Below are 12237 nucleotides of genomic sequence, written 5' to 3'. Positions count from 1 at the left end.
TAAAAGAAGGCAGAGTTACTATGGAATTAGTAAAGGTAAAGGGACCCCTGACCATTAGGTCCAGTCGCGGCCGACTCTGGGGTTGCGGCGCTCATCTCGCTTTATTGGCCGAGGGAGCCAGTGTACAGCTTCCGGGTCATGTGGCCAGCATGACTAAGCCGCTTCTGGCGAACCAGAGCAGCACGGAAACACCGTTTACCTTCCTGCAGGAGTGGTACCTATTTATCTACTTGCACTTTGACGTGCTTTTGAACTGCTAGGTTGGCAGGAGCAGGGACTGAGCAACGGGAGCTCACCCCGTCGCGGGGATTTGAACCGCCGACCTTCTGATCAGCGAGTCCTAGGCTCTGTGGTTTAACCCACAGCGCCACCTGCATCCCTTTACGATGGAATTACTATTTATTAAATATATACATTGCCCTGGCCTATGCCCACAGGTTTCAGGGCAATTACAACATGAAATCACACCTTTTTTCAATTCATTATGGATCATTTCCCAGCGCTCTTTCCCCCTTTTACAAGTCCACCACATATGAAGAATGTTCCCTCAAACTCTTTGCATCTCCAGCACTTATCTGATTCAGTCTTATACATCTTAGCAAGCCCACTCGGAGTTAAATACCATCTGCAAATCATTTTCAAGTGGTTCTTCTTCAAAGAATAACATGCTTTAAACTTCAAGTCAGAGTTTTCCCAGAGGTTAAAAATCTGTATTGTCTCCTATATCTATTGCCCAGTGTGTCGTTGAGGCTATAAAAAGCTTGTCTTTTGTTTCCCAGTCTAATAACAAAAGTTTGGACAAAAGTTTCTTTGTGTTTTGTAGAAATTCTTTTTTCGAATTGTGAGCTTTGGTCTGCAGCATTAATGACTTCAACAGTTTAGGAGAGAGGGTGTGCAGCCTGGGAATGAGACACTCCCAAGGGCCAGAGAATCATAGGATCCTAAATTTTAGAGTTGGAAGAATCATCTGGTCCAACCCCCCTGCAGTGTAGGACCCTTTTACCCAAAGTGTGGCTCAAACCCACAACCCTGAGACTAAAGAATCTCACTCTCTGCCAACCGAACCTGGGGATCTGCACTTTGCTCCCAGGTAATAGAATCCTAGAGTTGGAAGAGACCACAAGGGCCATCGAGTCCAACCCCCTGCCAAGCAGGAAACACCATCAGAGCACTCCTGACATATGGTTGTCAAGCCTCTGCTTAAAGACCTCCAAAAAAGGAGACTCCACCACACTCCTTGGCAGCAAATTCCACTGTCGAACAGCTCTTACTGTCAGGAAGTTCTTCCTAATGTTTAGGTGGAATCTTCTTTCTTGTAGTTTGGATCCATTGCTCCGTGTCTGCTTCTCTGGAGCAGCAGAAAACAACCTTTCTCCCTCCTCTATGTGACATCCTTTTATATATTTGAACATGGCTATCATATCAGGTCTGAGGTTCCCTTCCCTTGACCCTCTGCCAGGAGTTGAAACAGCATCCCTCTGTTTTCAGGTCTGACGGGGGGCCTGGCTGCCCCCCTGGTGGCAACGGGAGCGACGGCGATCATTGGCAGCGCTGGGGCCGCTGCCCTTGGTTCGGTGGCCGGGATGGCTGTCATGGGGTCGCTCTTTGGAGCTGCGGGAGCTGGACTCACAGGTAAGCCACCTCTTTGGTGCTCCTTGGGTGCAAAGCAAACTCTTCTTCTATGCAGCTGGGTCTCTAGGGGGAAGCAGGGGGCAGTGTGTCCACCTATCTGTTTAGTAATAATAATAATTATTCTTATTTATTATTTATACCCTGACCATCTGGGTTGGGTTTCCCCAGCCACTCTGGGCGGCTTCCAACAAAACATTAAAATATAGTGGTCTGTTTAACCATTAAAAGCTTCCCTAAACAGGGCTGCCTTCAGATGTCTTCTAAAAGTCTGGTAGTTGTTTATCTCTTTGACATCTGATGGGAGGGTGTTCCACAGGGCGGGTGCCACTACCAAGAAGGCCCTCTGCCTGGTTCCCTGTAGCTTTGCTTCTCGCAGGGAGGGAACCGCCAGAAGGTCCTTGGCGCTGGCCTTAGTGTCCGGGCTGGACGATGGGGGTGGAGACGCTCCTTCAGGTATACTGGACCGAAGCCGTTTAGGACTTTAAAGGTCACCACCAAATTGTGCTTGGAAATGTACTTTTAGGACCCTAACCCAGTGGTTCCCTAAGTGGGCAGTAGCCCCCTCTGTGGTGTGGGTGGTGGGATTACCTGGCGGGGGGCACTAGGAGGCAACTGAGTGCCCATGACTATTAGAGCTCCAAAAACTGGTGTCACCGGATCAAGTTTGAATTAATCAAACTGAAAAGTTTTAATTGGATTTTTCACAAATGTTTGATTTACTGTTTACTGAATTTTATTGCCTTCCTTAGTGGGTTGTGCAAACTGCAACTATCTGGTTCAGTGTTGTCTGCACTGACTGGCAGCAGCTCTCCCGGATTTCAGGTGGAGAGTGTTGCATGCAGAAGGGGCTGGATTCAATCTCCAGCATCTCCGGCAGGGCTGGGGGTGGGGGGAACCTTGTCTGAATTTTTGGAGAGCTGCTGCCAAGCAGTGTATTTATTTATTTTCATAATCTTTTTATTTGATTTTTAAAAAATAAAGAAAGGAAAGGAAAGAGAAAAAAGAAAATAAACATACATCCAAAACACCATACAAAATCCACATATCGAGATTACTCTGAATCTCCTGACTTCCCCCCATTCCTTCCATGGGTCCTTTTGACTCTATTTTCAACTGCATATCAACACAATACAGCATTTCATCTCCCTAAGTTATCTATACATTTTGTTACGTTACAAGTGTGTTTAAAAGCGTGCTAATGTTTTGACCTGTTTACAATGATTTTGTATACTGTATTTTTCGCTCTATAGGACGCATCGGACCATAGGATGCACCAGATGATAGGAGGGGGAGAACAAGGGGGGAAAAATTCTCCCCCTCTCTGCTCAGTGCCCCTTCAGCGAAGCGGCAGGAGAAACAGAGCCCCTTCCATTTCTCCTCCCGCTTCACTGAAGGGGCGCTGCACAGAGAGGGAAAACTGTGCAGCGCCTCTCCAGCGAAGCGAAGCCTGGAGAGCAAGAGGGATCGGTGTGCACCGACCCTTCTCACTCTCCAGGCTTCAGATGGCTATCCGCAAGCCTTCGGAGCACAGTGAGAACTCCTGCTGCGCTCCGAAGGCTTGCGGATAGCTGCCTGAAGCCTCTGGAGCGCAGCGGGAGTTCCCGCTGCGCTCTGGGGGCTTCAGGCGGCTTCAGCGAAAGCAATGCGAAGCCTCTAGAGTGTGGAGGGAGCTCTCCCTCTGCACTTCGGAGGCTTCGTGTTGCTATCGCTGAAGCCAAGGAGCCTGCATTCGCTCCATAAGACGCACATACACTTCCCCTTAATTTTTGAAGGGGAAAAAGTGTGTTTTATAGAGCGAAAAATACAGTATATGTGATAAACATTTCTCATTCTTTTTAAAATTTCTGTCTTCTTGGTTCCTGATCTTCCCGTTTCGGCATAGTCCATCAACTTGATTTGCCATTCTTCTTTGGTTGGGGTTGTCCCTTCGTTCTATCTCTGGTCTAGCAGCATCCGAGCGGCCGTTGCATTATACATAAATAGTTTCCTCTGGTCTTTTGGAATCTCGGTACCTATAATTCCTAATAAAAAACTTCTGGGTTTTTTTAAGAAAGGTTATTTTAAACATTTTTTTTCATTTCATTAAATATCATTTCCCAGAATTTTTTTTAGTTACATTGCAATTCCACCACATATGACAAAAGGTACCTTCTTTTTCTTTACATTGTAAAACAGGGGTGAAGGAACTTTTCTGGGCAACCTTCAGAGCAGCGGGGGGGGGGGGGGCAAAGTGGGCGGGACCTTTGAATGCCAGCTACACTCCAGTCCTGATTCTGGGCTTCCCATTGGGGCATCTGGTTTGGCTGCTGTGAGTACAAGAAGCTGGACTAGATGGGACGTTGGCTTGATCCAGCAGGGCTCTTCTTTTGGGGGGGTGACAGCAGAAACTCCAAGGGACACGGGTGGCGCTGTGGGTTAAACCACAGAGCCTAGGACTTGCCGATCAGAAGGTTGGCGGTTCGAATCCCCGCGACGGGGTGAGCTCCTGTTGCTCGGTCCCTGCTCCTGCCAACCTAGCAGTTCGAAAGCACGTCAAAGTGCAAGTAGATAAATAGGTACCACTCTGGTGGGAAGGTAAACGGTGTTTCCGTGCGCTGCTCTGGTTCGCCAGAAGCGGCTTAGTCATGCTGGCCACATGACCCTCGGCCAGTAAAGCGAGATGAGCGCCGCAACCCCAGAGTCGGTCACGACTGGACCTAATGGTCAGGGGTCCCTTTACCTTTACCGTAGCAGAAACTCCATGCCCAGGGACAGTCTACCAGGTTGGCTACTGTGAGAACAGGGTGCTGGAGTCAGTGAGTTCCCTTTGGCCAGTAGCCAGACTCCTAAGTTCCTAGGAGATTTGAGCTCATGCCAAGAAAAATTAAAAAAATAATACTGCCCTTCATCTGAGATTCACAGGGAAGTTTACAATGTAAAAGCACGAAAAGTACATAAAAACTGTGTGTCTTATTTAAAAAAAGAAGTAGGTCATGCAAAATTGACGTTAGTAAGCCATGCTCCTTGCTTTAAAAAATGGGGGGGGGGAGGGCAAGCCAGTCCTTGATCCCCACCCCTAGGGGCACTGCCTGCCTTACACACTTAAAAATAAATAGAGAACTCTTATGTCTACAGTCGCTGTGCAAATAAAAGATACAACAGGCAGCGGTGAATCTGTGACCCAAGCCCTGTCTTTGGGTCCCCATGATGTTTTTTCCTCGCTGTTATTTATTTCAGATGTGTCTGGCTATTCCTGCAGCTCAGCCTCTTAAATAATTGCTCGCTGTGCAATGTAAAGATGGGAGCGGTTGGTTTGACAGGCAACGGATCTTATTGGTTGAGCCCGATGTCCATTTATGCAGCTTGGCCGTCGCGTAACCTGCCCTGGAGGCCTGCGGACAAAGGGCAAGCTATAAGAGGGGCTCTTGTTTTTTCCTCCTGTTCAGGTTACAAGATGAAAAAGCGCGTGGGGGCCATTGAAGAGTTTGAGTTCCTGCCCTTAACGGAAGGGAGGCAGCTCCACCTCACCATAGCCATCACCGGCTGGCTCACGACTGGCAAATACGGTAAGGAAGAGGCAAGCAAAAGGGGAGCGCTGCAGCAAAAATGTTGCAGCGTGCGGTGGGGCCGCCCAGTCTAGCATTCCTGGCATTCAGCCATCCCTTCTTTCAGCATGTTCATTTCCCCTCTGGCTTTCTTGCTTACCACCACCGCTGTAACAAATCAACATTCTGCGGCTTACTGAGCATGCTCAGTCCCCGTCGGGCTGCTTTGGTGTCCCGTCCCCCCGGTCCACACATACACACTTAGCCTTTCCCCTCCTAAAAATATTTACTTTTGTGAACACTGGGGATCTCCCCAAACCTTCTGGCTCCTGCCTCCCTCTCAACCACTTGGGCTACATCTGTAACGGCCTGAATCTCAGAAATCGAGGGTGTCCCCAACACCACCGGCAACGTTGGGAGAGATTCCATGGCATCACAGCAGCACGGCCAATAGCAGGGCAGAAGCCTGGCAGGGGGCAGAATTGTGGGTGAGATTGGCACAGTAGCAATGGCAGATTTGAAGTTTTCCTGGGTGCACAGATGGGATTGTTTTCATTTGGAAACACATGCGGCCCCCGAATCTGTTTGTCTTACATTCTGATCCCTACACACTCCCCCCTGGGGTAGATTCTTGTCTTAGCAAATGTTCCTAGCTTTGCTGCTTGTGTGGAATCTTTCCTATTTAAGTCTCGCAAGGACGCTGTTGTCATTAAACCTGTTTGCTCTATAAAACAAAGACGTTATATTTTTTTTACAGTCTATTTCCATTTGCCTTTCACACCAGTTTATTTTCTGAATAACAAGCGGCGTCCCATGAGCCGTGCGGAGAAGCTCCTGGGTGAAAGGGTGAAGGTGTTAATGTGCTCTTGCAGAGGTTTCGAAGTTTAGCAGAGGAGCCCAACAGCACTTGACAACTCAGTGTTGCTGGCCCTTGGAGGAATCTGCTCCCAGCACTAATATGCACAGCGCAGGCATGATCTTTCAAGACCTGCTTCAATAAAGGTAAAGGGACCCCTGACCATTAGGTCCAGTCGTGGCCGACTCTGGGGTTGCAGCACTCATCTCGCGAACCAGGGGTGAGCTACCGTTGCTCGGTCCCTGCTCCTGCCAACCTAGCAGTTCGAAAGCACCTCAAAGTGCAAGTAGATAAATAGGTACCGCTCCGGCGGGAAGGTAAATGTTGTTTCGGTGCGCTGCTCTGGTTCGCCAGAAGCGGCTTAGTCATGCTGGCCACATGACCTGGAAGCTGTACGCCGGCTCCCTCGGCCAATAAAGCGAGATGAGCACCGCAACCCCAGAGTCGGCCATGACTGGACCTAATGATCAGGGGTCCCCTTTACCTTTACCTAAGCTGCTCTGGGAGCTTTTGGGACTGAAGAGCAGAGCACTGAAACTCTAAATAATAAATAAATAGATAAAATTTTATCCACGACCATGACAATGCAACACCTGTTTGCATCAGAAGGTGGCTGAATCTTCCCATTTTGCTTCCTCCCCAGTGGCGTAGCGTGGGGGGTGCCAGGGGTGCCGACCGCACCGGGCGCAACATCTGGCGGGGGCGCGAGTCCAGAGGGAAGGGACAAGTTCCTTCCTCCGCCGGGCTCCCCGCCGCCACCGCCAGCCTTGCGCCCTAGCGCGCGCGCCCCCCGCCGTCGCTGTGGCTGCGCTCCGCTCACTGCTCGCAGGAGGAGCAGCCGCTGCAGCAGCGCCGACGCCGCCACCGACGCCTGGCCGGGCACGGGCAGCCTCTGCACCCTGCCGCCGCCGCCGCCATCCCCTCGGCCCAGCCACAGGCGGCGGCTGCTTCTGCCTCCATCCTCCTCCGGGCAAGCAGCGTTGTTTGCGCAGCAACTCGCAGGTTAGGGGTTGGGGGGGCGCAAATTACTTGCCTTGCCCCGGGTTAGGGGGCGCAAATTACTTGCGTTGCCCCGGGTGCTGACAACTCACGCTACGCCGCTGTTCCTCCCTGTTTCTCACCTTTCCAGTCTTTGATTTCAGCACATCCCACTCCTGCGTCAGTTTGCATTTATTAAAGAGCACCAGAATCTGCCTGCATTTTGGGGAACAGTCTTCTTTAAGACACACGTTTTGCCTAATATGTTCATTTTTGCAAGCCGGTTCCCCCTCCCAATAATATAATGCATTATGTATGCCCCCCCCCGATTCCTTTTTCTGTGTGCATGTTTCCCTAATAACACTTCTTTCTGTGTATACACAATATTTGTTAAAGAGCTGCATTGCAAAATTCAGGAGAGCATGACATTTGAAAGGCAGCTTGCATTTTTCAGCCCGCTTACTGCTTCAGGAAGTGTATATTCTGCATGGATTCTGCACCGCCCCCTTCCCATCTGTGTCTTATTAATTCTTCGTGTCTGCAACTTTTTCACCCTACTTTTAGGGAGTTTCACGGCTCCCTGGAGCAGCCTGCTGCAGTCCAAAGAACAATATTGCTTAGCCTGGGAGAGCAAATACCTGATGGAACTGGGCAACACGCTTGACACTTTGCTGAATGGATTAGTCAACGTCGTGGCTCAGGAAGCGCTGAAATTCACTGTCTTATCAGGCAAGTGGTTGGCTGTCATCCACGCTGGGCGATTATTTTCCCACAATTATTCTATGTTCCACCTTCCGCCTGTTACTTCAATTTGAAGCCCTTTCGCTCAATTATCCCATGACTCTTGGCTAGCCAGATATACCGTATTTTTTGCACCATAACACTCACTTTTTTCCTCCTAGAAAGTAAGGGGAAATGTCTGTGCATGTTATGGAGCGAATGCCTGCGGGTGGCAGGGGGGATCTGCTGCAGTCGTGAGCAGAGGATCCATGGTTCCCCTTCCTTCCCTCCTCCGTGGTTACAAAGCATGGATCCACATGGATCCTCAGGATTTTTGCATTGGGCTACTCCAAACTCACTGTCAGATCACATGTCTGTGGCCACAGCATGAACCACAAAAATCATATATCCACTATTTTGTTTAGAATGTTTTTTTTCTTGTTTTCCTCCTCTAAAAACTACGTGCGTGTTATGGTCTGGTGCATGTTATAGAGCGAAAAATACGGTACTTAACGTTTCTTTTTTAAAAAAGAAAATCAAGTTCCTAGTCCTTATTATTATTATTATTATTATTATTATTATTATTATTAAAATTTGTACGCTGTCCCATACCTGTATAGAGTGGCTGGGAAACCCAGCCAGATGGGCGGGGTATAAATAAATAAATTATTATTATTATTATTACTACTACTACTGCTCAGGGCAGTTCACAACATAAAATTACAGTATCAACCCCCCCCCCACAAAATACGTAATAAAGTTAAAAGCAAAGACAACCCAATAATCCCCAACAAATTCAAAGGAAGAAATTTGCAGGACTGTACAGCGGACGCTCGGGTTGCAAACGTGATCCATGCTGGAGGCATGTTCACAACCTCCTGCGCCGCATCTACGCACGCACGGGTTGTGATTCAGCGCTTCTGCGCATGTGCAATGCGCGATTTAGCGCTTCTGCGCATGTGTGACCCCCGAAACCCGGAAGTAACCCGTTCCAGTACTTCCGGGTTTTGGCAACCTGAAGCGACTGTAACCCGAGGTATTACTGTATCTGTTTTATTTCCTTCATTTCAAAAGGTTTATATGCCGCTTGGTTGTAATAAAAACTCAGTGCGGTTTAGAACTAGAATCGGTGCAGATGCTGGCCTCACCAGGGACAGCAGACACTGGCAAAAATCCTATTAGATTCGTATGTAGCTTTCTGATTTCTAGCTGTCCTGTTTCCTCTCCCCTGCCCCACCCGCCAGGCATCGTCACGGCGCTCGCATTACCCGCCTCCCTGCTCACGGTGGCCAGCGTGATTGATAACCCCTGGGGAGTGTGCCTCCACCGCTCGTCTGAGGTCGGCAAACACCTGGCTCGGATCCTGCTCAGCCGGCACCAGGTAGGAAGGTGGCTTGACGGTCACATCCCAAGTCCAAGTGTGCCTGAGCTGGGGGAAATCTCTGTGGGATCTCTGTAGTAGAGGGGGTCCTGGCTCAGTTGGCAGAGCAGTGAGGTGTAGCAGAGCATTGGAACTTCCAGTACCTGGGAGACCAGGGTTCAGATCCCCGACTCGCCCATGAAGCTCACCGCGTGACTCTTCCAGCCTAACCTACCTCACAGGGTTCTTGTGGAGATTGAATGAAAGAAGGGGAGAGAATCATTTAAGCCACCTTGAGCTCCTTGGAAGGAGAGGTGGAATAGAAACTCAATAAATAAAGTGGCACCTCGGGTTACAGACGCTTCAGGTTACAGACACTTCAGGTTACAGACTCCGCTAACTCAGAAATAGTACCTCGGGTTAAGAACTTTGCTTCAGGATGAGAACAGAAATCGTGCAGCGGCGGCGCGGCAGCAGCGGGAGGCCCCATTAGCTAAAGTGGTACCTCAGGTTAAGAACAGTTTCAGGTTAAGAACGGACCTCCAGAATGAATTTAGTTCTGAACCCAAGGTACCACTGTAAGTAAATTTGCTTATCCGTAAGATCACCTTGCCAACAAAGGTCCATATAGTTAAAGCTATGGTTTTCCCAGTAGTGATGTATGGAAGTGAGAGCTGGACCATATAGAAGGCGGATCGCCGAAGAATTGATGCTTTTGAATTATGGTGCTGGAGGAGACTCTTGAGAGTCCCATGGACTGCAAGAAGATCAAACCTCTCCATTCTGAAGGAAATAAGCCCTGAGTGCTCACTGGAAGGACAGATCCTGAAGCTGAGGCTCCAATACTTTGGCCACCTCATGAGAAGAGAAGGCTCCCTGGAAAAGACCCTGATGTTGGGAAAGATGGAGGGCACAAGGAGAAGGGGACGACAGAGGACGACATGGTTGGACAGTGTTCTCAAAGCTACCAGCATGAGTTTGACCAAACTGCGGGAGGCAGTGGAAGACAGGAGTGCCTGGTGTGCTCTGGTCCATGGAGTCACGAAGAGTCGGACACAACTAAACAACAACAACAGGAATAGGTCAGGTCCAGTCCACAGCAATCCGCCACTTAAAGGATCATGTAGAAAGAATCATGGGGGAAACATTTATTGCAGTGATAGTGTTAGTCCTACGCATGCACGGTTCTCCACCAACCCATAAATCATCAAATCAGCCTTGTGAGGTAGCTTATTCTGAGAGGGGCAGTGACCATCCTTAGGTCATGGCTGAGTGAGGATTTAAGACTCTTAACATCTGTATGGTAGGCTAGGTTGCAGCCACTACGGAATCGTAGAACTGTCAAGTTGTAAGGCACCCACTGGTCATCTGGTCTAGCCCACCGCAAATCGTTGCTGCGAATGAATTTCTTCCCAGAGGAGCTCAGGGTGGCAAATACATCACTAAAACAAAAAGACGGTTTAAACACAGTCTCTCTGTTGCGTCAATCAATCCCTGCAAATGCCAAAAGCCCCTGCATGTAGGCAAGCATCACCGAATTTCCAGGACATGATCCAGCTAGGCAAAATCATCCTTTCCTTTTCACTATCAAGTCGTAATAATCTTTACAGTGGTACCTCGGGTTACATACGCTTCAAGTTACATATGCTTCAGGTTACAGACTCTGCTAACCCAGAAATAGTGCTTCAGGTTAAGAACTTTGCTTCAGGATGAGAACAGAAATCGTGCTCCGGCGGCGCGGCAGCAGCAGCAGGCCCCATTAGCTAAAGTGGTGCTTCAGGTTAAGAACAGTTTCAGGTTAAGAACGGACCTCCGGAACGAATTAAGTACTTAACCCGAGGTACCACTGTACTGCTTTTTTGAGGCAGGGAGCTTGAGATTTTAAGCTTGTTTGGGTTCTGTCATTCTGTTCCTTCCCCTTCCAGGGCAAGCGGCCGGTTACCTTGATCGGTTTCAGTCTTGGCGCCAGGGTCATCTACTTCTGCCTCCAGGAAATGGCCAAGGAGGAAGGTGCGTGCTGGAGGGAGGTTGGGGAGTCAGGCCGTAAGATAACTGAGACAGTGTTTGTTCTTCATCAGCAGTGTAGTGCTCTGTGGTTGCGGGTGTGTGTTTGTGTGTGTGTCTCAAAGACCCCTTGTAGCAGGGTCTCCACTTCCAGCATCCCAGGGCCAGCCAATCAGCATGAAAGGGGAGCTTTTGAGCCACTGAAAAGGAGTCTTCTCACCATTTGTGCCAACAGGGGCCAATCGGAATGAAAGGAGGCGGGTCCAAAACCGGCCATTTAGGCCAAACTTGGGTCTCCAGCCGTTTTTGCACCACAATTCCCATCTTCCTTGACCACTGGTCCTGCTAGCTAGGGATGATGGGAGCTGTAGTCCCAACAACAGCCGGAGACCCAATTTTGAGAACCTTAGGCACACTGAAAGCACAAGGAGCTTCCTGCATGGCAGTGCGTTGGGCCAGATGACCTTGAGGGATCCCTTCCAACTCTGTTTCGAGAGAATGGGGCGCAGGTTCTGCTAGGTACAAGGAGAACTCCGGGGAAAACACAACTTGGCTCACTCCAAAGGAATTGGTGAAAGGCGACATGCTGAGATCTTGGGTTGCAATGCACCCTAATTATTATTATTGCATAATTATAAGATTATGGGACTCGGGTGGCACTGTGGGTTAAACCACAGAGCCTAGGACTTGCCGATCAGAAGGTCGGCGGTTCAAATCCCTGCAACGGTGTGAGCTCCCGTTGCTTGGTCCCTGCTCCTGCCAACTTAGCAGTTCGAAAGCACGTCAAAGTGCAAGTAGATAAATAGGTACTGCTCTGGCAGGAAGGTAAACGGCATCTCCGTGCACTGCTCTTAGTCATGCTGGCCACATGACCCGGAAGCTGTACGTCGGCTCCCTCGGCCAGTAAAGCGAGATGAGTGCCGCAACCCCAGAGTCGGTCACGACTGGACCTAATGGTCAGGGGTCCCTTTACCTTTAATTATAAGATTATCACATAATCTTAGAAGAGGGCCTGGCTTACCACAAAGGGACCCTGGACATCTGAATTGGCCAGGGTCAATTCAGGGACCCGGCGAAAGGTGTATGTAACTTACAGATGCACGCCTGAAAGAGTCTGGTTTTGCTGCAGGCCTGGGCAGGTGGCAAACCCTGTCAAAGGCGAA

General features: G+C 49.4%; 1 protein-coding gene across 1 annotated transcript in view; it reads left to right on the top strand.

Moving 5' to 3' along the window:
• The window catches only part of TMCO4 (transmembrane and coiled-coil domains 4), a 43567-nt gene that overhangs the window by 17538 nt on the left and 13792 nt on the right, over positions 1-12237 (top strand). Inside the window, exons 7-11 of the mRNA XM_083514684.1 lie at positions 1489-1632; positions 5058-5177; positions 7555-7719; positions 8955-9091; positions 10996-11080. Of these exons, the coding sequence (XP_083370810.1) occupies positions 1489-1632; positions 5058-5177; positions 7555-7719; positions 8955-9091; positions 10996-11080 (651 nt within the window). The remainder of the gene's footprint in view (positions 1-1488; positions 1633-5057; positions 5178-7554; positions 7720-8954; positions 9092-10995; positions 11081-12237) is intronic.

The sequence above is a fragment of the Podarcis liolepis genome (assembly GCF_965112155.1).
Source record: "Podarcis liolepis genome assembly, chromosome: 7".
Classification (NCBI taxonomy): domain Eukaryota; kingdom Metazoa; phylum Chordata; class Lepidosauria; order Squamata; family Lacertidae; genus Podarcis; species Podarcis liolepis.
This window is presented reverse-complemented; position numbering and strand designations above follow the sequence as displayed.